Here is a 26,969-nt window from a genome sequence, read left to right as displayed (position 1 = left end):
CGACATGCTAACCCGAACCGAGTGATGTTTCAAAGTCTTCGAAGCGGAAAATCACAAATAACTAGCCTGGATTTATTGACATGACGACTGGGTCGATTGTCTTGGCGGAGAGCAATTTACAGTTCGTTCCCCGGAGGAGGGTGGCTGCAGTTGTTGTGCAGCTAACGTTCTGCTAATGCGCATGAGGAGAGCTTTTTACATGCCTATCAATGATCAAACGTTAGTAGTCCTTTATTTAAAGAAAGTTTGTAGTGTTTACTTTGTAATCGCTGTATTCGTATTTGACATAATACAAAACAAGATGTTTACTCACTTCCTCAATGGTCCCACAGTAAATATCCACAGTGAATGGGAACCTTTTGAAACCCCAAAAAGGCACATAAAATAAACGTATTAATCCGCAAAATCAGCTGAATCCTTCGTCCTCATACACAACAGTACGCTGTATAGTGAAGAGGACGTCTTCTACCGTACACGTCACAGCGCCCTCCTCCTCAATGCAAGACCGAAGCCGGAAGTCACTCATTTTCATGGCGCGGGATTAAAAAAACTAAATAAATATAGCGATCGCTTCCACACACATCCAAGCGGTCCATATCATTCAGGAGCATAAAATACCGCGTGTATTATGAAATAAACATGCTTTTTCGTGTCACATGCACTTTAAAAGCCAGTGGACGCCCCACCTCGTCGCCAGATCAATTCGTCTGGTTCCGCTGTCATTTGCATCATGCCTTGCTTATGTTTTTTCTTTCATGATTCCCGCCTCTTGATTTTTGCTCTGTGTTTGTACGCTCCATGTCGGATCCTCTACTGTAGTCATGGTCTTCCCTGAGTCTTGTATGCATCTCGCCGGGCTGAATGCTCAGAGCTAGATTCTCCACAGCCCTCTATTGTGCCTGCTGCTGTCAACTTCCCTCTAACAGCCCTCTACTTCTGACATTTTCATCAGTCTGCTGCTCCCTTTCCTGTCTCACAACAATAAACGTTTGCTGATCACAGTCTGTCATGCCGTTGTCTGCATTTGGATCCCCTGAGTTCCACAAAACATCTACATTATCACATTAATGTTGCCCTTGCAGCAAGTAAATAGTAACCCCACTTAACATGTAAAGCAGGAAAAAAAATGTGTGTGAGTATATTTGTGACTGTGTTAGTGTTCTACTGCATTTGCTAAACCACGTAATGACAGCAAATTATTTAATCTTGAAAACTTTAATGGCTTCTCAGAACAAGCTAAAACATCTCAAATATATTTTTTCACAAATTTATCATATTAATGTATGTATTTTTCTCAGCGGAAAAATACCACCTTGCTCAAAACTCACATATAAGGTCAATAGAATATATGAAAATGGTTCACTTTTTTTTCTAACAATATTGTGTTAAACCCCAAAACTTAAGTCAAACCACGAAATCAAATGTATTGAGTAGATAGTGTAAGTTAATGCTTTTTAATGTGGCATTTATCAACTTAAAACCTGGAAACTTGCGTTAAAATGTCAAATATAAAGTGGAATTTATCACATTAACGTAAACCTTTTTTCTGGTGTGCCAGCAGTAGGCTCTGTATGTGTTGAATGTTGTAGAAGAAGAACAAAAAAAGTGGGTGGGCGGGTGAGAATTACCCTCTCCTGCAGAGAGAGCGTGGCCTTCAGGGCGCCATCTGGTCGTCCGAAAGGGAAGCAATACCTGCATTACACAAAATGGACAAGAGATGGATGGAGTTTTGTAAGAACACGAGCGGCTCTTCAACAGATGGCGGTGCCTCATTTATTCTAATTATCCTGAGAAGGAACAGGAAAAACATTTTTCTCCCCCTCCCTCCTTTTTTCTCACCTTCTTAATTGACAAGTGAACAAACCACTCAAGAATACCACCCCTTGACACCCTTCAAGGTTAAAGCCCCACAAACCAACCTCACCTGTGCCAATCCACTACATGATAATTTATCATCACCACAAACAGTATTGGTTAAAAAATACAGTTGTGGTCAAAAGTTTACATACACTTGTGAAGAACATAATGTCATGGCTCTCTTGAGTTTCCAGTTATTTCTACAACTCTGATTTTTCTCCGATAGAGTGATTGGAACAGATACTTCTTTGTCACAAAAGACATTCATGAAGTTTGGTTGTTTTATGACTTTATTATGGGTTAACAGAAAAAGTGATCAAATCTGCTGGGTCAAAAATATACATACATGGATCTGAAAAAGTGAATCATTGACTTGAACAAGTCAGGAAAGTCACTTGGAGCCATTTCAAAGCAGCTGCAGGTCCCAAGAGCAACAGTGCAAACAATTGTTTGTAAGTATAAAGTGCATGGCACTGTTTTGTCACTGCCACGATCAGGAAGAAAATGCAAGCTATCACCTGCTGCTGAGAGAAAATTGGTCAGGAGGGTGAAGATTCAACCAAGAATCACCAAAAAGCAGATCTGCCAAGAATTAGAAGCTGCTGGAACACAGGTGTCAGTGTCCACAGTCGAGCGTGTTTTGCATCTCCATGGACTGAGAGGCTGCCGTGCAAGAAGGAAGCCCTTGCTCCAAAAGCGGCAACTTAAGGCTCGACTGAAGTTTGCTGCTGATCACATGGACAAAGATAAGACCTTCTGGACCGTCTAAGACCGTCTTCTTCAGACGAAACAAAAATCGAGCTGTTTGGCCACAATGCCCAGCAATATGTTTGGAGGAGAAAAGGTGAGGCCTTTAACCCCAAGTACACCATGCCTACCGTCAAGCACGTTGGTGGTAGTATTATGCTGTGGGGCTGTTTTGCTGCCAATGGAACTGATGCTTTACAGAGAGTAAATGGGATAATGAAGAAGGAGGATTACCATCAAATTCTTCAATATAACCTGAAGTCATCAGCCCGAAGATTGGGTCTTGGGCGCAGTTGGGTGTTCCAACAGGACAATGACCCCAAACACACATCAAAAGTGGTAATGGAATGGCCTTCCCAAAGTCCTGACTTAAACCCCATTGAGAACTTGTGGACAATGCTGAAGAAACAAGTCCATGTCAGAAAGCCATCAAATTTAACTTAACTGCACCAATTCTGTCAAGAGGAGTGGTCAAAGATTCAACCAGAAGCTTGCCAGAAGCTTGTGGATGGCTACCAAAAGCGCCTAATTGAAGTGAAAATGGCCAAGGGACATGTTACCAAATATTAGCGCTGCTGTATGTATATTTTTGACCCAGCAGATTTGATCACTTTTTTTTGTTCACCCATAATAAAGTCATAAAAGAACCAAACTTCATGAATGTTTTTTGTGACAAAGAAGTATCTGTTCCAATCACTCTATCAGAGAAAAATCAGAGTTGTAGAAATAACTGGACTCTCAAGAGAGCCATGACATTATGTTCTTCACAAGTGTATGTAAACTTTTGACCACAACTGCATATAGTATAATTATTATATATCACTAATTATTTCAGCATACTCACTTCAGAAACTCTCCTTTTTAGCTCTTGTAACAATCAAACCATATGTGTATATAATAGCCTCAAAATTTAAATTTAACATCATAGTTATTTTAATAAAAATATTTACATTTGACAGTTGTAATGAGAAACCGGTACTAAGCAGTAGTGATAGCAAATAGTATTGCTATTAGTGTACTATGACAGTATTGCAGGGCTGTATTGCTAATATAAAAAAGTAATGATATTTAAAATACAAGATGCACTAATTTGTCCTAAGATAAAGACTGTGATATTTTTAGTTTTGCTTGCTAGTTTCTCATCCAAGTGTTTTGTGGGTTTTGTACCTAAAGTGTGTGATGTGCTTCTCAAGTAGCATCATGAGTCGACTCCTGATTGAGTCAAATTCTTCCTTCTCCACCAGCGTCACCGTCGCCATGCCATCGGGCCTGAACAACAACAACAACACAGTCAACACTTACAAACCCGTTCAAAAAGAAAATGTTCTTATATAATATATTCCAGCTCTCCAATCGTTTGCTGCATGAAGCTTTTTCACACACTTTCACCTACTCGTAATTTTGGGCTGGCTCTGGTTCAAAAATATTTGACATCATGCAGTGTTGTTTTCAACAACAATGACGAAAACATATTTTGTCGATGAACAATTTTTTCAAAATGATGACGGGCCAAAAAAACGTGGCTTGGGAGACTAGAACATAATGAGATCGATGCCAGTTTTCGTCTGGCGAGACAAAAATGCGACACCGTTTCTGCCAAATGTTCACAATGCGTGATATTTTCATATTGTACAGTGGGGCAAATAGGTATTTAGTAAACCACAAATTGTGCAAGGTCTCCCACTTGAAACTTGGTAAATGTCAACGTGGATAAACCTAAACCATGAGAGACAGAATGTGGGAAAAAAAAAAAAAATCACATTGTTTGATTTTTAAATAATTTATTTGCAAATCATGGTGGAAAATAAGTATTTGGTCAATACCAAAAGTTCATTTCAATACTTTGTTATGTACCCTTTGTTGGCAGTAACGGAGGCCAAACATTTTCTGTAACTTTTCACAAGCTTTTCACACACTGTTGCTGGTATTTTGGCCCATTCCTCCATGCAAATCTCCTCTAGAGCAGTGATGTTTTGGGGCTGTCGTTGGGGAGCACGGACTTTCAACTCCCTCCACAGATTTTCTATGGGGTTGAGATCTGGAGACTGGCTAGGCCACTCCAGGACCTTGAAATGCTTCTTACGAAGCCACTCCTTTGTTGCCCTGGCTGTGACTTTGGGATCATTGTCATGCTGAAAAATCCAGCCATGTCTCATCTTCAATGCCCTTGCTGATGGATGGAGATTTTCATTCAAAATCTCTCGATACACACAGATCAGTTGTACTGGTCCCTTTGCAGAAAAACAGCCCCAAAGCATGATGTTTCCACCCCCAAGCTTCATAGTCGGTATGGTGTTCTTCGGATGCAACTGAGTATTCTTTCTCCTCCAAACACGAGAATCTGTGTTTCTACCAAAAAGTTCTATTTTGGTTTCATCTGACCGTAACACATTCTCCCAGTCTTCTGGATCATCCAAATGCTCTCTAGCGAACTGCAGACGGGCCTGGACGTGTACTGGCTTCAGCAGGGGGAAACATCTGGCAGTGCAGGATTTGAGTCCCGGGCGGCGCATTGAGTTACTGATAGCAGGCTTTGTTACTGTGGTCCCAGCTCTCTGTAGGTCATTCACTAGGTCTCCCCGTGTGGTTCTGGGATTTTTGTTCACCGTTCTTGTTATCATTTTGACGCCACAGGGTGAGATCTTGCATGGAGCCCCACATCGAGGGAGATTATCAGTGGTCTTGTTTGTCTTTCATTCTAATAATTGCTCCCACAGTTGATTTCTTTACACCAAGCGTTTTACCTATTGCAGATTCAGTCTTCCCAGCCTAGTGCATGTCTACAATTTTGTCTCTAGTGTCCTTCGACAGCTCTTTGGTCTTGGCATTAGTGGAGTTTGGAGTGTGACTGACTGAAGTTGTGGACAGGTGTCTTTTATACTGATAGAGTTTAAACAGGTGCCATTAATACAGGTAACAAGTGGAGCCTCGTTAGACCTCGTTAGAGGAAGTTAGACCTCTTTGACAGCCAGAAATCTTGCTTGTTTGTAGATGACCAAATACTTATTTTCCACCACAATTTGCAAATAAATTCTTTAAAAATCAAACAATGTGACTTTCTGTCCCCCCCCCCCACATTCTTTCTCTAATGGTTGAGGTTTACCCATGTTACAATTATAGGACAGGCCTCTCTCATCTTTTCAAGTAGGAGAACTTGCAAAATTGGTGGTTGACTAAATACTTATTTGCCCCACTGTATGTAGAGTACGTCAGCTTGCATCGTGGCAGTGTTTCGGTCGTGTCACAAGTGTCCTTTCCGGAGTTTAGGATGTGTCTCAAGGTATGCTGTGCTCCATGTTGCTTGTTTGGAAACATGGTAATATTTGTTTTCTTATCTTGGAAAGAGAGAATATGCAATGTTGCTTTAGCCTTTAAAGGTTTGTGCTGAGTGATCATCAGATGCTAAATGTAATCCTAGTGTTAGGCAAGGCAAGGCAAGGCAAATTTATTTATATAGCACAATTCAACACAAGGCAATTCAAAGTGCTTTACATCACATGAAGACCATAAAAATCACATTTAAATCAACACAACGTAAAAACCAAGACAAAAGATCGCATTTTAATCACAGAATAAAAATAAATAAAACAAAAATAAAAATAAAGCAAAAACTACTACTACTAATAATCATTGAAATCAGCAATGGAGATAAGCACAGGAGGAATATAAGGCAGTTAGATTGAAATATATAGACAGTTATGGATATGCAGTGCTAAACAAAAGCGTTTTTAGCCCTGATTTAAAGGAGCTAACAGTTTGAGCATACTTCAGACGTTCGGGTAACTTGTTCCAGAGGTGAGGAGCATAATAACTAAATGCTGCCTCACCCTGCTTGGTTCTTGTTCTTGGAACATGCAGAAGACCCGTTCCAGACGACCTTAGGGGTCTAGATGTCTCATAGGAATCTAACAAGTCAAGCATGTATTTTGGTCCAAGGCCATTAAGTGTTTTGTAGACGAGCAGTAGTATTTTATAGTCTATCCTTTGACTCACTGGAAGCCAGTGTAGCGATTTCAAAACCGGTGTAATGTGGTCCAGCTTCCTTGTATTTGTGAGGACTCTGGCTGCAGCATTCTGTACTAGCTGCAGCTTCCTGACTGATTTTTTATCAAGACCTGTAAATATACCGTTGCAGTAGTCCAATCTGCTGAAAATGAATGCATACATAAGTTTTTCCATGTCTTGTTGAGTCAGAAGCCCCTTAATTCTGGTTATATTTTTTAGGTGGTAATAAGCGGATTTAGTGACGGACTTTAGATGGCTATCAAATTTTAGCATTTTTAGCATAACAAAGCAATGTTAGCGTAGCATTCACTTTAGAATGGTGAAAGTCCTCATAACACTGGCCCGTCAAAAGTAGAGCCACTTGGCTTTTCTGGTCAGTAAGTCTAGAAAATGTTAAACGCTCAGTTTTTTTGTTTGGTTTTTTTTTTTAACATAGTTTGTGGCTTCTAAGTAGGTTTAATTGAAAATAATGCACTGCTTTTCTGTGATTTGCCTATTTCATCCAAAGACTATTTCTTTTAGCTCGCCTGTGTAGACCTAGGGGTTGACCCTGGAAGAGCAGGATGAGGTCAAAGGGGAGAGGAAAGTCTAGAAAGGAAAAAAAAAAACATTTAAATGATCAACTGTCAGGAATGGTGATTCCATTACTTTTACCAAAGTTGGTGAAGGGGAAAAATCAGGTAAAAATGTGAAAAATTGATTTTGGGTGAATCAAAATGAAATCTGATTTACATTTGGTGTGTCAACCTCATCTTTTTCCAGTGGCGTCCTGCAGCTTTTTGGTGCGTGCAATGTTTGAGGATGCTTACGAACTTGAACGCTGCCCTGAGGGCCTTTTTTCTTTTTAATCCCCTCAAGTTGGGAGCAAATGTTCGCACTCGCAAATGTCACAAGAGTTCAGAGGTCAGTTTGACCTTCTACATTCATAAGGGTCAAGGGTCAATGCCGGCGTGTCACACTAATGTCTACAAAAAAACATGACGAGCACGCAAGATAGCTACACGCTCGGCTTGTCCTTTACGCTCCAAATACGACTTTTAGCTTTTATTATTGAGCCATTATTTATAGTTCACATCATTTCACGTTAGATAGGATGGAGAACTGAAGTGCACTGAATAAAAAGTGCTTCTTTTAATATTATACACACATATATATGGCGGAAAACACAGACAAAACTGAAAAAGCAGTTTCTGCTATAGCACCCCACTCTAACATAAACTGCTGTATTGTAAGCCATAAGAACTGTTTGATAGAACAATATGTCTATATGCTGCAATAGCAGATTCATGGCACATTAAGCCCCCGAACTATTTTTAATTTGTCCGTTTTACCCTGGACACCCCTGTTTACAGATGTCGCGCAACCACTTTTGTTTCAACCTAGCCATAAAACAAAGTAATTATATTTCTTATTCAAAATGTCTGTCATTTTTAGTTTAAATTCATTAATTGATGTCTCATATTTCATTAAAAAATGACTTTAAAAATTACTGACTCGCATATTTTAAACTTTTAAACAAATTACATCACAATGAAAAAATTGGCGTCTGTAAAAAAGTCACGGATATCTACCTCATAACTATCGCTTAATTGTATTTTTTTCATTACTGTCGCATTTTCCCCAATATTTTAGATAATAATCGATCCAAACAAATTAAAAAAAAAATGTTTAAAAGGGTAAATACTAAAATAAAAATCTCAACCTCTCCTTGATGTCTGCGATTTCTGCATCACGACCCTTGTTATACAGTATTACCATATTTCACCCATAAGATCCCCCAAAAATCCAGCTGTTGCCCTTCACAGCTGTGTTTTGACACTCGGTAATACATGCTACATGGAGTTTTTGGATCGAAAAGAGATAAGTACACGATAATATCTTGTTAAAATCATGGCGTCTTTGATTATGCTCTCGTGTGCTCTCACCTCCAGTTAGGGTTCTATTTCATTCCTTCTGACCGCCAGAGGGCGGTGCTTAGCACCTGGATATCTACGTGTGCGCAGCACAAAGGTCGAGAATAAAATACCAACAAAGTCACGCCATTGGACGTGACCTGGGTGACGTCAGAGGTCGATAAGAGCCCCGCTCACCCAGCACTAGTTCCTTTTCTACATTCTCGCATCGGCGAAGGTCGTATTACCGCGCTCGCCGGAAGCCTCGAAACCGGCTTGGTTGGAGCTACGTGGATTACGTCCTCCAGAGGCTGCGAGCTGCGGCTGGACTATCGATTTCTTCACGTTCTGGATTATCTTCAGTTGCATATTTTCTGTGAGTGTTTTCCGCTCCGGACTCTATTGATTGTATTGTTGTGAGTATATTTCGCTCTGATACGCTAATGTAGCACCGCGGCTATTTCCACCAATCATGCGGGCCCGCACTGGCTAATGTGTCGCCGCGGCGGTTTCTTCCGAACCGGGTTATTGATTAGGCTGTGAGTGTTTCCCGCTCCGCGCCATTTTTGTTTGGTGTGCAGTGAGTGTTTCCTCGCTCTTTGCATTTATACAACGGGAGTGTTTTTGCTCACTCTTTGCATTTCTACAACGGGAGTGTGTGAGTGTATTTTCGCTCCGCGCCTCCTCCAGCTGTAACCGAGTGGCTTGTTTGCTTCGAGCCTCAATACTGTGGACTGGTCCTCGAGTGTTATTCGCTCGGGGAGCCTCGTACTTTGCTGACTCGCTCCGGAGTTCGTGAGTAGGGCTCGCACTGTGTGTAGGCATGTCGGGACCGCTCGTGAACGCGTGTGCTCGCTGTTTAGCCCACCTGAGCCCAGAAGACGGACACACTTTATGCCCGTCGTGTTTAGGTGTTGGGCATTTAAGAAAGGCGCTCACCGAGGAAGCGTGTCTTAATTGTGTCTGCATCCCGTTGTCGGAAAGGTCCGCTAGACTGGCTTTGGTGGAAAATGAAATTTCTCACGGCGCGTTGGCGTCGAGCCCAAAAAAGACGACCAAGCGCCATAAGAAGCAGCATGTTGGGGCCACCTCATCAAAGAAGGCTTGTGATACCGACCACATGCTATCTGCTAAGGTTGACACTTTGGCCTCTGAGTTCGCTCAGATTAAATCATTACTCCTGAATTTACAGCCAGGGGGGGATATGTGTGCAAACACAGGTGTCATTGATAGCGCGCCTGAGCAGGAGCACTGCAGTGTAGTTGGCCACCTGGAAGAGGACGTTGTGTCCATAGCAGCAAGTGACTCGCTGTTTAGGACCGGAGATGTTACCTATGGTGGTGACCTTGACATCGGGCCTTCTCCATGCCCCTCGGTAGCGGACTCTGACACTTCCGAGTCCCTACCCCCAGACTCTAGTCCTGGTTTGTCTTTCATAAAGCAAACTGTCCAATTAGCCCTTTCACAACTGGGTATTGAGACATTACCAGCTGAGAATTCGGTTTCTAATGCCTTCTTTAAGACCGCTCAAAAACCACAATTCTGTGTGCCAGCATCACAACCCTATATCAATGAGCTTCAGCTTTACTGGACGGATCCTAAGTCGTCCACCCACTTGTCCCAAGACTGTAGGGCACTCAGCTCTATGCATGATGCTGCTCAATATGGGTTAAACAAGATGCCGTCGGTGGACAGCATTGTCGCGGGCCTGATAGTGGACCCAGCAGATGCTGCCCGCGCAGAGGCACGATGCCCGCGCCCACAGTGCCGGGTGACTGATGATCTCCTTACCAAGGCCTATGATGTTGCGGCTCGGATTGGCCGCTTGGGTAATACGTTTTCCCACCTTGCCCTGGCCCTTTCACAGTCATTGAGGGTTGCAGGTGTCAATGAAAGTTTACAGAACCTGAGCGATGCTTCCCTCCAGACATTTGCATATATGTCCAGAGAACTTGGCAGACTCATGTCGACACTTACTGTGACCAGACGCCAAGTATGGTTGGCACAGTCTCCTCTGACTGAGTCGTGTAGGGGTGCGCTTCGCACTCTACCTGTTGTTCCGGGTCAAGTGTTTGGCCCAGCAGCCCAACAAACCCTTGAGAGAGCTGTGGAAGCCAACAGGTCCCGGCAACAGTTTGTTGACCTGCAACGAGCTTCCAGGCCCCCCCACAGACGTGCTCCTACCTATCACTCTGCTACCAGGGCTCCACCTGCGCCGAGAACTGCACGTCCAGTTTCTGCGGATGGACATTCCTCTCTACGGCCTGTTTTTCGGGAGCCGACAGGAAGACCTCCAAGAGCCGACCGATTTCACAGACTTCAACACACTCGCCCCTCCAAGCACTCTACCGCTAGTAGGGGCAGGAACGGTAGAGTTTGACTACCATTGCCAGGGCCTCAGCCATTTTACCGAACTCCATCTCAGACGCTGGGTCGCCCTTGTTCCAGACCCATGGGTCATTTCAACTCTGTTCAGAGGTTACACTATTCAGTTCAAGCGTCGTCCCCCAAAGTTCAGTGGGGTGAAGACAACAGTTGTGTCAGATCCAGGGAAACGTATGGCCCTCAGAAAAGAGATCGTAGAACTCTTACAGAAGGATGCTATAGAGTTGGTTCCCAGTTCGAACCTGTTGAAAGGGTTTTATTCAATTTATTTTCTTGTTCCGAAGAAGGACGGCGGATTTCGCCCTATCCTCGACCTGAGATCACTAAATTGTTACCTCAAGCGTCTAAAATTTCACATGCTTCGCACGACGGACGTTCTCCAATCAATCACTCAAGGAGACTGGTTTACAAGTGTGGATTTAAAGGACGCCTATTTTCACGTGCCAGTGGTACCACACCACAGGCCTTTCCTTCGCTTTGCCTTCGAAGGAAAAGCATACCAATACAGAGTGCTGCCATTCGGCCTCTCTCTTGCTCCCCGGACATTTACAAGATGCATGGCTGCGGCGCTGGCCCCCCTGCAGAGCCGCGGCCTCAGAATTCTTCCTTACTTGGACGATTGGCTTGTGTGTTCACGGACTCGGGAACAAGCTCTCAGCCACACCACGCTGCTGTTGGACCATGTGAAGCAACTAGGTCTCAAGGTAAACCTTTCAAAAAGTCATTTGATTCCCAGCCAACATGTGATTTTCATCGGCATGAGCTTGAGCTCCTTAACTATGACCGCCTCTCCGTCGCCACAAAGGGTGGACGACGTTCTCCGAACGGTCACGCGTGTCAGACACAGTGCGAGTCTGTCATACGGGACCGTCCTCCAGTTGTTGGGGAAACTGACTGCACTATCAGTTGTGGTGCCATTGGGGCTTTTGTTTTTGCGCCCGTTACAGATTTGGATGAACGGTTTGGGATTGGATCCCACCCGACATCAACGCAGACTTGTGACTCTCTCAGGGCGTTGTCATCGACTTCTAAGGCCCTGGATGGACAGGCAGTTCATATGCAAAGGGGTCACGTTAGGTTCTCTTCCCTCACGCCGAGAAGTGGTTGTAACGGATGCGTCGCTTTCAGGCTGGGGAGCAGTGTGGAACCACAGGACGATCAGGGGTGTTTGGTCCCCACTGGAGAGACTTTGTCACATAAATGTATTGGAGCTTCGTGCTGTTCGACTTGGTCTCAAGCATTTTCTCCCTGCGCTGAGTGGAAAGCATGTTCTGGTTCGGTCGGACAATACGTCCACTGTCTACCATATAAACCACCAAGGGGGGACCAGATCTCCTCTCTCACTGGTGGAGGCTCAAAAACTTCTCCTGTGGGCTTTTCCACACCTTCTGAGTCTCAGGGCAGTCCATCTTCCGGGGGTGCGGAACTGTGCAGCAGACTTACTCTCCAGGCAGAAACCACCGCCTGGGGAGTGGAGGTTGAACCCTGCTGTGGTTCAGGAGATATGGGGGAGGTTCGGTGTTGCAGAGGTGGACCTCTTCGCTTCAGAAGCAACCACTCATTGTCAACTGTGGTTTTCCCTTGCGGAACCGAACAGTCCACTAGGTCAGGATGCCCTAGCACACTCATGGCCAGACTCTCTCCTGTATGCGTTTCCGCCTCTTCCTCTCTTAATGGTGACTCTGCACAGAATCAGCCAGAGCAATCACAGGGTGTTGTTGGTCGCTCCGTTCTGGCCAGGAAGAATGTGGTTTCCGTTGATTCTCAAACATCTCAATGGGGATCCTTGGCCTCTGCCCCAGAGAATGGACCTGTTGTCCCAGTTGGAGGGGAGCATCTGGCACCCCCACCCGGAGCGTCTTCACCTGTACCTGTGGCCTCTGAAGGGCCGGACTCTCTGTTAAGAGTCCTGTACAGAGGCGGTTGTACAAACTGTACTTGATGCTCGTGCTACGTCCACGAGGGCGCTTTACAGTAACAGGCGGAGACTGTTCAATAAATGGTGTAAGGATCACGATGTGGATCCTGTGCGCTGCTCTGTGCCAATATTACTTAGCTATTTACAAGAACTTCTTGATAAGGGACTTTCTGTATCAACCTTAAAAGTGTACGTGGCTGCGATAGCCACCCACCATGTTTTGGTGGATGGCCGATCAGTGGGCTCTCATTCCCTGGTGTGTCGGTTTTTGAAGGGTGCCCTTCGTCGACGGCCTCCAAGATTACCACGCGTCCCCACGTGGGACCTTCCGTTAGTCCTGGAGGGTTTGTGTTCAACCCCTTTTGAGCCTTTGGATGGGGCTGACCTTAAGTGGGTCACAATAAAAACTGCGTTCCTCCTCGCAATTACTTCAGCGAAGCGAGTGAGTGAATTACATGCTTTATCGATTTCTCCGAACTGTTTAAAGTGGAATCCTGACTGTTCTGGGGTTACATTATGGCCCAATCCGAGTTTTCTACCGAAGAGACTTTCAGCCTTTCACATTAACCAGCCAGTTACCCTGGCTGTGTTTAACGATGTGAGTGAACCTGACGGACATTTGCAAAGTTTGTTATGTCCTGTTCGTATGCTGAAGCACTATATTAGCGTGACTGCAAGCACTCGTAAAACAGATGCTCTTTTTGTATGTTTTGGTGACAAAAATAAAGGCTGCACAGTCTCGAAGCAACGCTTGTCACATTGGGTTGTCGAAGCTATTCTTCAGGCCTATGAATCCAAAGGTCTTCAGCCTCCTAAAGTCACGTGCCATTCCACAAGGAAGATGGCAACTTCCTGGGCGGCACTGAGAGGTGTTCCTCTGAATGACATCTGTTCCGCAGCAACGTGGGCATCGTCTTGTACGTTTGCCCGCTTCTACAGAGTGAATGTGGCAGCTCCTCACCCGGTAGCTTCAGTAGTGCTGTCGGCTTCCTCTCACCGTGACTGATCCTCGGTATGTGTGGTGTCTTCGTGACATTGTTGGTATAAAGTCATCCAGGTGCTAAGCACCGCCCTCTGGCGGTCAGAAGGAATGAAATAGAACGAGAGTTACTTCTGTAACTAAGGTTCTATGAATTCCGGATGACCGCCAGAGCTGCCTGTCACTCAGACTCCCTGCGAGTACATTCCGAAAAGGAACTAGTGCTGGGTGAGCGGGGCTCTTATCGACCTCTGACGTCACCCAGGTCACGTCCAATGGCGTGACTTTGTTGGTATTTTATTCTCGACCTTTGTGCTGCGCACACGTAGATATCCAGGTGCTAAGCACCGCCCTCTGGCGGTCATCCGGAATTCATAGAACCTTAGTTACAGAAGTAACTCTCGTTTTGCTGTTTAAAAAAAAAAAAAAGTTTAAATGCCCTCCTGTTCAAAAGAGATTTTAAGCTTTCCAATGATGTATCACACATGCATATAGGACAATTTTGAAATTCGACCAAAACTGGGGGTCTCAGAGCGGGACTTCAAGTCACCTGAGTGTTTTCCGCCATATACAAAGGGGCAAATAAGTATTCAGTCAACCACTAATTGTGCAAGTTCTCCCATCTGAAAATATTAGAGAGGCCTGTAATTGTCAACATGGGTAAACCTCAACCATGAGAGACAGAATGTGGAAGAAAAACTCAAAAAAATCACATTGTTTGATTTTTAAGGAATTTATTTGCAAATCATGGTGGAAAATAAGTATTTGGTCAATACTAATAGTTCATCTAAAAACTTTGTTATGTACCCTTTGTTGGCAATAACTGAGGCCAAACGTTTTCTGTAACTCTTCACAAGCTTTTGACACACTGTTTCTGGTATTTTGGCCCATTCCTCCATGCAGATCTCCTCTAGAGCAGTTTTTTTTGGGGCTGTTGTTGGACAACACGGACTTTCAACTCCCTCCTCACCCCGTGGCGTCAAAATGATAACAAGAACGGGGAGCAAAAAATCCCAGAACCACACAGGGGGGCCTAGTGAATGACCTACAGAGAGCTGGAACCACAGTAACAAAGGCTACTATCAGTAACACAATGCACCGCCAGGGACTCAAATCCTGCACTGCCAGACGTGTCCCCCTGCTGAAGAAAGTACACGTCCAGGCCCGTCTGCGGTTTCGCTAAAGATCATTTGGATGATCCAGAAGAGGACTGGGAGAATGTGTTATGGCCTGGTCCACCAGAATGGTCACTTTTTTTTTTCACACAACCTATTTTTAAAATTTTGAAGAATAGAAGCACTTTAAGGATTTTTCTCATGCTTTTTTGTACTGAAAATGAACCAAACAGAGGACTTCAAAAACCAAACCAAAATGAATTTTAGTGTACCTTTAGACTCCTAGTATTTATTAAGGTCTCATGTTAGAGTGGTATACAATTTATATTAGCTCCCAGTCGGAAGAAAGATGGAATGCCCTCTCTGGGTAAGGTATGAGGACTTTCCCCAAGTGGAGGAGTTTAAGTATCGCAGGGTCTTGTTCACGAGTGGGGGAAGAATGGACCATGAGATCGACAGGCGGATCGTTGCGGTGTCTGCAGTGATGCACACTCTGCATTGGTCTGTCATGGTAAAGGAGCTGAGTCGAAAGATGAAGCTCTCTATTTACCAGTTGATCTATTTTCCTACCCTCACCCTCACAAGCTGTGGGTTGTGACAGAAAGAACAAGATCCCAGATACAAGCAGATGAAATGAATTTCCTCCGCTGGGTGTACGGGCTCTCCCTCAGAGACAAGCTCAGTCATCCGGTAGGGGCTTGGAGTAGAGCCGCTACTCCTCCCCATCAAGAGGAGCCAGATGAGGTAGCTCGGGTACGTCCCAGTAGGAAGAGACCGCGAGGCAGATCCAGGATACGCTGGGGAGACAACGTCTCCTGGCTGGCCTGGGAACACCTAAGGATCCTCCTGGCTTCATGAAGTGGCTGGGGAAAGGGAAATCTGAGCCTTTCCCACTGAAACTGCTGCCCCGACCAGACCTCAGATTACCGGGAGAAAATGGATGGATGGAAGGATTATACCATTTAATCTTAATTACAGAAAAGTTATTTATTAAAAACTTTTTTTGTTCAAAACAATCATTGAAACCACTCATGTGTGTTACAAAACCACTAATGTGTTTTACATGTTCACACCGACCCAATTCCGATGTTTTCGCATTTATCCCACCCAAGTGGACACCCATCTTATTTTTTTTGTATTTATTTTGATTTATTATTATTATTATTGTTTTTACATAGTTGACACTATCTTGACTGTCTGAATGGAAAGTGACATGGAAGCCTTTCGTATGTGGTTTTAAATCCGATTTGGGCCACATTTTTCAAAATGTGGTGGCAGTCTGAACAACTAAGTCTCCCATTCATGCAACAATTATATCAGCAAAGAGGAGGACGGCAGAGATGGAGGTGCGCATTACCGTTAAAGGCTAACTTTAATTCGCCTTTTAGGCTGCTGGAGACCAGCAGGACTACAGTCATTAAAAAAAAAAAAAGAAAACAAAAGCCTTGGATGATGAAATGCCTGGTTTTCTTTCTGTGTGCCAAATGAGTGTACTGTGATATGTCAATATTCCTTACATGGCCGAGAGTGAAGCCAAGGGAAGCCGAGCCACATATGGCCAAACCAGACCATATGTGTGCGCGCATGCATGCATTCTATCCATAATGGTGATCATTTGTCCGGTTATTTGTGTCTTCTTTTTTGGAAATCAAAATCTTGTCACCCTAGAATTATGTAGAACCAGTATGTGTAGTCATTTGTTTTGATGCTTCTGCGCATGTGTTTGCTCAGCGTGTGTTGGACTAGTTGGCATGCATAATACTTAAATGGGCTTAATGGGACAACGCAGTCTGAACGCCAAGCCAAAAGACCAGATATGACGTAAAATGAGAATTGTGCATTAAGACCTGCAGTCTGAACCTAGCCATAGTCTATGCAGTTTTTTTGGACATTTTTCAGGGACAGAGGCTTCTTTAATTAGAAAGCAGTAACTTATGTTCCTTTATGGAGTTAGATTTGTGTCAAAAAAGATTCAAACAAAACTTCTGGCTTCAATCAATACTTCCTAAATTGCAAGCGGAAATTTAGACTTAAAGCAAAATAATTCAACTTAAGCAAAGAAAAGTAGGTCACTAAATCAGTCAAGTCTATAGGGCAGTTTACGTGGCGACTCTATGACGCAATGACTGTGTTGCGGAATGGCCTCGCATTCATATGGTGTCGGCAAAAACGGAAGGCGAAGACGCAAACCATTGAATCCGGGCTCCAAAGCGAAAGGATCTGATTGTGGGGGCTTGGGGGGGCTTGCTCCGAATCCATATCAGCTCCCATGCTGATAAAGTCAGCACTCGCACACGTCACATTGGGCGTGCGCAGTAGTGCTACTAAACATTGAAAAAAGCAAATATGGTGGCACGTCGGCTTTATAATTTACTGTTTTTTATGATATTTTTAATTTAAATATGTTGAATGTTTCCATTTTTGTGCCTTTTGGAGAAAAAGAAAATGCCATTGCATGGAGTAGGCGGGTATGTTGTCTTTCAGGTTGAGTAGGTTGTTGGGGTCAATTCATTTTTGCATTCAAACACTTATGTGATTGAAGTGACATTTTTTGATTGAAAATATATATTTTGATTGAAACAACTTTTTTTTGGATTGAATAATAAAGACACAAATCTACCTCCATAATTATTGGGAAATAAATAAATTAAGAAAGCATTAAAAACAAAACCACCGGGCAGTCTGATTTTTTAAATTTAAGATTTATATTTCATTATATAGACATGCCTCTTAAGGAGGATGAGGGATTAAAAAAAAAAAAAAAAAAATTGGATGAGGCTGCTAAAGGCAGTGGATCCCACATCAGCTGGGTGAATTGGTAAGAATAACACAGATTGCAAGGATAGTCAGGTATAAAATATCACAATTATAAACACAATTGCAATGTTATTTTTCTATAAGATTTCATGCCATTACTTTATTAATTATTAGGTTCTAGAGTTGTCTAATATGGATAATAATGAAATAACACTTTTGGAAAAACTGCTGATGGTGGCTCAATGACCATCTGATGTGGTTTGTTCTCAGATGAACAACAAGTTAAGTCAAAGACTGACTGAGTCACAGCTTGAAAGTGTTGATGACAGTGTTGATTTCTATTCAACATTTCCCCCTCCCAATTAAAGTCTGTCACAGTCACAGCCAATTATACTGTAAAGTTGTATAAAATGGAGGTTTTGTTGTTGTAAGGTGTATCAAATACTTGTTCATGTGCCCCTTTTGATCTATGAGCACCTGCCCCTCCACCGATCTCTGCACGGCCCTGTTAATGATGCTGTAAACTCTCTGGTAACTTAACATTCCAAACACGATAATGTGTTGCATCCGCTGCGGGTTCATGCCCTGACTTCTACTTTGATGATCACTAAAAAAAAATAGTTGACAAGTGTCTCTCTCTCTCAAAGGCACAGAAACACATACACACAAACAATACGAGATAAATATAAAATCAGCTTTGGTGCTAGTCATAGTGAAATATGCAATGAAAACATGTCAGCACCTTATATTTTTTCACGAATAATTTCAGTTACACGTGGTCGAATTTGTTTACTCTGTTAAGAAATAGTTAAACGGAAGAATATTCTTGCAGAAAATGAGTTAAATGGTACCTGTTGAAAATTCAATGTAAGTACATAGCAGCACTCGTTTTCTTGTAAATTTCACGGGCACCTATTTTTATTAATTGACTTCACAAATAAATAATGATTTTAAAGGCATACTGCACATTGTTTGTGTAAATTTGTTAAAATGCCTCGAAAGGAATCGAAACTCAAAGTGTAGGACTTGAAACTTGTCAGTGTTGACGTGGGACTTGAGGGCAACGAATTGAGACTCGTCAACGCCAAAATAAATAACATCGTCCAACCTCTCACAGGAAGTAGCAAGCTAGTAAAGCAGGTTACCAAAACATTCCCGTCTTTCTTGGTTAATTCTGGGATTAAACACTGCCATTTTAATTATTTCTTCTTCCTGTCCTGATTCTTTTTCTTTTGTTATGTTTCCTTATGACGGACTCAGGAGTGTTGTTGCTAATGTGGTAGCCAATTGCATTCGTAGTGGAGGTTAATTCTTCTCTTTGAGACGCGAGCAGAGTCAAGGCTGCACACTGCCGCTTTTCTTCTCTCCTTCCTTCCTTTGTTCTTGTTTTCTGCCTTTTGAGCTCAAGAAAGAGTCAGCAGCTTGAATGGAAGATCAGATGAACGCTTGCTCTGGTTTTTCACACTGAAAAAAAGATAATACGCTACTGTGTTGATGGGTAAGTTGTTCCCGCTCAAATGGATGTAGAGCTGGTTCCATTCTGATTAGTTGTGAAATGACTAATGTTTTGTTTATAGTGCAGTATTTTCCCTATTAATTTTTATTATTTTTTTAATTGTTCGTATAGTCATTGTATTACTCACCAACAACACTACACTAATAGTTAGTTTCCTTAGAAGAGACTATTTTGACAATAATCTTTCTGTATGTGTCACTGTTTCACTTGTGTTAAAGGGACATACACCACGTAGTCTGAATGACCTTCATATGAAAGACGACTTAGATTAAAAGTATTTAAGTATACAAATCTCAAATTTCTTAGAACTCTGTTAATGCAAATGTACACTGATAGAAGCGTGCACAGGTGCGTGTATTAATGAGTATGAAGGGCACTCATACAGACACATATCTGAAGGTTAAAATGGAATGCCAATTTTGGAAGGGAATCGCAGTAAATTTTGTACAGAATGACACAATTCCCATTTTCTTGTGTTGCATTTACAGAGCAGTCAACTCCATATTGCCACCCATTTTAGAACATTTTGACAGATTTTTAAAAATCTCAGAACATCTAAGATTACATGCCCATTGGATCAACCAAAAGAAAACAGAGTCTCCTCTTCATCAGAAAAAAACAGTTTGATTATATATTTTTACCTTTTTAAGGAAGCAGCAGAAGCATTTAGATTGTTTTTATTCCAAAATGTAGGTACTTGTCATTGATATCTGTCAAGTTGCATTTAAACAAAACTGGGCCGATCTCATATAAAATGGCACTACCTACTGGTACCTGCGCAGCATTAACATCGTTTCCAAACACTTAGCAAGGCTGCGTCAGGTGGTCCCACAACCCACTGTCGAAAAATGTATATGGCGGAAAACACAGACAAGGCTGAAAAAGCAGTTTCTGCTCTTGCACCCCTCTTTAGAATAAACTGCTTTATTTTAAGCCAAAAAAAACTTGTGTTTGATAGAACAACATATCTACTGTATATGATGCAGTAGCAGATTCATGGAGCATTAAGCCCCCGCACTATTTTTAATTTGTCCGTTTTACCCTGGAAACCCCCGTTTACAGATGTCGTGCAACCGCTTTTGTTTTAACCCAGCCATAAAAAGAAGCTTAGTAATTATGTTTATTATTTGAAATGTCTCTCATGTTTAGCTTAGAATCATTAATTGATGTCTAATATTTAGTTAAAAAAAAAAAAAAAAAGACTTTAAAATATTATTCCCTCGCATATTTTAAACTTTTAAACAAGGGCTGTCAAAATTATCATGTTAACGCGCGGTAATTAATTTTTGTAATTAATCACGTTAAAATTAGGGCTGTCAAAATTATCGCGTTAACGGGCGTTAATTAATTTTTTTAATTAATCACGTTAAACTATTTGACGCAATTAACGCACTAGGCCCGCTCAGACAGATTTAAATGTCAGTACAGTGAAAGGCCAACTTGTTAATTGTGTTTTATGGAGTTTTTCCGCCCTCTGCTGGCGCTTGGGTGTGACTTGCATATGTTATGTGGCGTAATGTCGCCCTCTGCTGGCGATTCAGTGCAGCTGATTATTTGGGTTTCGGCGCGCTTTTCTGACGTAATTATGTGTCGACGCGAACTCACACTAATAGACAGTGCTATTCAGACCAGCTAACGTCCGCGTCCAGTATTCAGTGGCAGTTCTTATAGCCCCATCACACTGTTTGTGTCTAATACATGCACCGCTTGTGAGTTATATTCCTCCTTTGTTTATATTCATAAGCATTAGATAGTTATTGATGATGTGTATTTGAATTTGTTCACATATATGGTGAAATGCAGTTACATTGTTAGATGCTTGTGAGCTAATTGGCTAGTGCTACTGCTCAAATGGACACGTGTGTACATTTTATGTTATTTTGTGATTTATGCAAGTTATTGACACATTGCCTTGTTATTTTCAGTTTTACAAAAATACAAGAAAACGTGCTCCTGTCAAAAAGAGATGACTTCAGTAAAGCCCATGCAACTTTGCCACACCGTCTGATTTCTTTTTGGAACTTATGTTCGCTATCTTTCAATTTGTGTACTCACACACATTGAAGACAGAATAGGGCTACTAGTTTATTTTTTGATTGAAAATTTTACAAATTTTATTAAAACGAAAACATTAAGAGGCGTTTTAATATAACATTTCTATAACTTGTACTAATATTCATCTTTTAAGAACTACAAGTCTTATTATCCATGGATCACTTTAACAGAATGTTAATAATGTTAATGCCATGTTGTTGATTTATTGTTATAATAAACATATACAGTCTTTATGTACCGTATGTTGAATGTATATATCCATCTTGTCTTATCTTTCCATTCCAACAATAATTTACAGAAAAAATATGGCATATTTTATAGATGGTTTGAATTGCGATTAATTGCGATTAATTACGATTAATTAATTTTTAAGCTGTAATTAACTCGATTAAAAATTTTAATCGTTTGACAGCCCTAGTTAAAATAATTAACGCACATGCCCCGCTCGAACAGACTAAAATGACAGTACAGTGTAATGTCTGCTTGTTACTTGTTTTTTGGTGTTTGGCGCCCTCTGCTGGCGCTTGGGTCCAACTGATTTTATGGGTTAGTACCATGAGTGAGCATGGTGTAATTATTGACATCAACAATGGCGAGCTACTAGTTTATTTTTTGACAAATTTTACAAATTTTAATAAAACGAAAACATTAAGAGGGGTTTTAATATAAAATTTCTATAACTTGTACTAACATTTATCTTTTAAGACCCAAAAGTCTTTCTATCCATGGATCGCTTTAAGAGAATGTTAATAATGTTAATGCCATCTTGTTGATTTATAGTTAAAATAAAAAAATACAGTACTTATTAGAGCTGGGAATCTTTGGGCACCTAACGATTCGATTACGATTACGATTCAGAGGCTCCGATTCGATTATAAAACGATTATTGATGCACTCCCCTTTTTTTTTTTTTTTTTTTTTATGTTTTGTACATTAGTTCCAGGCTAAACCAAACTACTATTTCAGCATCAAGTTAACATATAGCAGTAAACAAATATACAAAAATAACAGTAAATAAAAAACTCCAGTCCCCATTCTGTATTAGCAGCTTTAAACTACATTCAATTAATTTAATGTTGTGAATCAACCGTTAAAGTTGTTAAAATTGCTCCCATTATTCCATCATTTCCCTTTTGTCTACTTTCGACATGTGAACGTTTTAAAACTATTTTAAAGATAGATTCAAGTCAATATTTTACCGATTTAGGAGTATTTTAGATAAAAAGCTAATTAGGTTTGCTTGGCTACAACAGCCTTGAAGGGAAGTGTACTGCTTTAAGATTGCAGCCGTTTACTAACGCCCGCATCTAGCTTTTTGTAGATGTGCTGCTAAAGCTACCTAATCTATATCCTATATAAATGATATCTACCGTAACATTATGTGGATGTACTTTGTAGCAGCTTTTCGGCAGCAGTCAGGTATGTTGTTGTGTTTTTTTTATCTCATGGCATGAGTTGAGCTATAGCCGTGAGTTGAGCATTGGCATTACCCGAGGGGCCGGGTAATGAGAAGCATGATGTTTAGCTACTCTCGCTTCGTTCCTCATTGCGTCCCGAAGACCGCGCGGCGCGCTGAGTGTGTTGTACTTCCGCTTTACTTGGCATATTTCAATAATCGGAATTTGGATGTTTGTGAATCGTTCTCGAATCTTCCACGGCCGAATCGCGAATAATCTAAGAATCGGAAATTTTGCACACCTCTAGTACTTATGTACCGTATGTTGAATGTATATATCCGTCTTGTGTCTTATCTTTCCATTCCAACAATAATTTACAGATAAATATGGCATATTTTATAGATGGTTTGAATTGCGATTAATTATGATTAATTAACTTTTAAGCTGTAATGAACTCTATTAAAAATTTTAATCGTTTGACAGCCCTATTTTAAACAAATGACGTCACAATGAAAAAAATGGTGTCTGTAAAAAGGTCACGGATATTATTTTTTTTATACTGTCGCATTTTCCCCGATATGCTAGATACATAATCGATCCAAACAAAAAAAAAAAAAAAAGAAAAAGAAAAGTTTGAAAGGGTTAATATATGAAAAACAAAATCTCGACCTTGATGTCTGCGATTTCTGCATTGCGACCCTTGTTATATTACCATGTTTCACCAATAAAATCTCTCAAAATCCGTCTGTCACCATTCACAGCTGTGTCTAGACACATGCTACATGGAGTTTTTGGATCGAAAAGAGGTACAGTAAGTACGCGGTAATATCTCGTTAAAATCGTGGCGTCTTTAATTATGCTCTCGCGTGCTCTCACCTCCAGTTTGGATTTCGCTGTTTACATTTTTTTTTTTTTTTTTTTTTAAATGCCCTCCTGTTCAAAAAACAACAAATCCCCCTGAAAATTTAGATTTTAAGCTTTCCAATGATGTATCACACATGCATATAGGACAATTTTGAAATTTGGCCAAATTGGAGATCTCAGAGCGGAACTTCAAGTCACCTGAGTGTTTTCCGCCATTTACAAGTACACTAATCAATGGTAGTAAACGTTCAGATTTTAATTAATTCTTATTCTGGGTATCGGGTGGGGTATTGTTATGAAACTTTTGATTCGATTTTGATCTTTTAGCTTCTGATTGTAAACATTTTTACTAAAATGCTTTGATTTAAATTTAGTGAGTAGTAGAAATACAGACTTCAGAATCAACTTTATTGGTATGTTGTTGGTGAGTACTTTGAAAACGCATGGAATGTGTCTCTGGTAGTTAAAGACACTCTTACTATTAAATAAAAAAAAAAAAAACACTATATCAACAAAAAAAAACATTCAGTAACTGAAGGATTTTATTATTGACAGCTATTTTGATTATTCGACTACATACTCATTTAGAGATTTTGTATAACTTTAAACTAAGCTTGAGAACGATAAACCGATACGACCGGTTTTCCGGTTTTACAGGTTAGAGATACAGCTGTATCGATAGTAAAGTTACCATTCGACAGTAATTAGCCATTAAATATTCAATGAATCGATAGTAGAGATAGAATTCGGCTATCGCGAGCACAAGAATCAGCTTCTAATGCCTAGTTCAACGCATTGCTTAATGGGATAATAATTTAGCTTTTACTTCACATGCTGCGCTTGTGTCATTCACCACACAGCGCACTTGGATTGAGACCGCACGCATGATATAATATGGACAAGCACAACTCACAGTCGTGGTTGCCTCAGAAGAACCGCTACTAGTCGCCGTCCTTACCCGATCGTCACGGGCGTGTCATAACAACGCGAGAACTAACAAAACCACTGTAACGCACGCTCCGTAGCGTTTTATTCACAGCCCAAAACGAAACTAGTAGTGGCAACAAAGCAACATGCTAAAACAATGGACAGTTTGAGCACTGACGCCAGCGACGTGCAGCGATTGATTTTCAAGGCACCCAGGAAAACAAAAGTCGGACTTTGAAGTGAGGAAGTCAGATCTGTTCGCATGGGACAGAGCTAGTGTGAAGTGTGGAGCAGTACAGCGATCGTGAGTTTTTAACCCTGAAAAATAACCCACTACAATGGTGGAAAGGGCAGCACGACCCTCTGGATATTTTTTTTTCCACGATACGTAGTCTACTTAAACATGAACATGTGGATTAGTTGATCTTCCTCAAGAAAAAAATCTGCCCTTCAAAAAAGATATGGACAGTGATGAGGAGTAAATGTGGAAAAACAGGCATAAGTAAAAGACTTTGCTGTGTATAAGGTTAAAGTAATGATTATTGACCTGTCTGTCTAAAATGCCATATTTTTATTCCCCCAATTATACCAGTGGTAAAGCATAATTTATTATTTATCTATGATAACATTGCAGGTTTAATTTTTTTTTTCTAGAGCTGCTGCATATAATTAATATTTTTTGTTTGTAAGATGTTTACGTTGAAAGTTTGCACTTAAATTACTTACCTCTTGTGTTCAAAACACCAGGAAATACAGTAATTGAATTACTGCACTTTATTGTTGTCTGTCACTGGAGTTTTATTTTATTATCAATCCCATCCAACAAAATGACGGTAATATAGTAAGACTTTTTATTTATTTATTTATTTTTTAAAATACAATAAAACATAACATTGGTATGAAATTTTGTTGTTTAATTTTGCTATTAGAAATGTGGTCTTTTTTATATGTTTAAAATACTGTACAAACACACATAACAAATGTTTACTATCGTATCGTTTTCACTCTGTATCGAACCGTATCGAATCGCTCGGCCATAAAAATGTATCGTTTTTTTAATAGAATCGTAACCTGTGTATCTAGATACATATCGAATAGGCTTCATGTCAGAGATTCCCAAACCTACTTTAAACCATCCAGATTCTCAGAATTTCAGGTTGTGATGAGGAAATAATCACAGATATTTAGAATCCCTCATGAAAGCTGATGTGTTATGTTCCTGCTGAATCAAAATGTAAAATTTGGGAGAAAAAAAAAACAAAAAACAAAAAACAACCTGATTTATTTGGGAAACAGTGATCAAAATTTTAGGTTTTTTTCCTGACATTTAAGTTTGCGCGTTATCTGCAATATCAATTTTAAGCGGTCTTGATTTTGAATAAAGACATTAAAATAGAAAACCTATTCCCCTAAAATGCTCAAAAACACCAGACAGATTAATCCATTATTAAAGACACTGTTAGTTACCGCCCCAGTTCAAAAGTGAAGTTGGAAGTATAACACTAAACACTTCTCTCGCTCAATTGTTGCTGTCTCAATATCTGTTTTAAACATTGCCATCAATTAATATTTTAATGGCAGGGTGCCATCTCAATCTAAAAAAAGCAACATCCTGCTCTCATGACGCCACCATGTAGAAAACATGTTTTATTTGTCAAGGTGTTTCCTTGACTGAGTTTGGGTGTGTGTGAGATTGAATTGCCAAGGATTCACAAACAAAAAAAAAAAAGGGGGGGGGGTTATCTAAATATAAGGAGTATGTTGGCAGGAGTCCAATGGCATACACAACACGAAGTGGTGTTTGGTTTGGTAGCGAGTGCCACATGTGTGTTCACGTTAGCACTCTCATGGCCAAGGAGGAGGGTTGTGTAAGTGGGTGGTGGTTCTAAGTGGGGTGCGACAGCTTGCTGTGCTTCAGACACATTGTTGCTGCTAAATGAAGCGAGCGAGCAGCCAAGGCTGCAGAGGAGGAGGGGGCACTAATAAAGAATGACGGCTGCCTATGTTCTTCATTTTGTTTGTGTGTTTACACTCCAAGCGGCTCAAGTGTAAGCGATAAGCAGCAAATCTGCCGAAGGGACGAAAATCAGCCCCCTCAGGGCCTTATAACACCCCGACCCACTTTGCTTTGATGCAAAATCTTCACTACAAATAAGATCAGTAGATACGTAGGAAATGAGGTATAGTTGTGTCTCTGACCACGCTCAGAACACATTGTCTTCAATTATCTTTCCCAACTAAATCATATGGAAATTCTATCAATCTGTTCAGGCCTCCCAAATAATTAAACAAAATGTACGTGTTTTAAAATTCGACTACGCAAGAAAACTAGATATGGCACATTTCACTGCATTGCCTGTGTGGGCCAGGCAGGCCAGCAGTTTGTTGTTGTGACAGAGAAAACTGAAAGACTGACATGGTCTGGGCAAAACCTAAAATGTTACGGCCATATCCTTCCCTTGGTTCTGTGAGTGCACACCAAGCTTGTTATGGTGCTACGAGAAAGTATATAATACAATATAATATAGAAGTTGTTGCTCCCTCTAGTCCGTTCC

At 41.1% G+C, this 26,969-nt stretch overlaps 1 protein-coding gene across 1 annotated transcript in view; it reads right to left on the bottom strand.

Moving 5' to 3' along the window:
* The window catches only part of cadps2 (Ca++-dependent secretion activator 2), a 289,750-nt gene that overhangs the window by 104,629 nt on the left and 158,152 nt on the right, over positions 1-26,969 (bottom strand). The window contains exons 14-15 of the mRNA XM_057837859.1: positions 3,772-3,873; positions 1,629-1,692 (exon numbers count right to left, since the gene is read on the bottom strand). Coding sequence (XP_057693842.1) covers positions 1,629-1,692; positions 3,772-3,873 — 166 coding nt within the window. The remainder of the gene's footprint in view (positions 1-1,628; positions 1,693-3,771; positions 3,874-26,969) is intronic.

The sequence above is a fragment of the Corythoichthys intestinalis genome, chromosome 5 (genome assembly GCF_030265065.1).
Source record: "Corythoichthys intestinalis isolate RoL2023-P3 chromosome 5, ASM3026506v1, whole genome shotgun sequence".
Taxonomy (NCBI): Eukaryota; Metazoa; Chordata; class Actinopteri; order Syngnathiformes; family Syngnathidae; genus Corythoichthys; species Corythoichthys intestinalis.
This window is presented reverse-complemented; position numbering and strand designations above follow the sequence as displayed.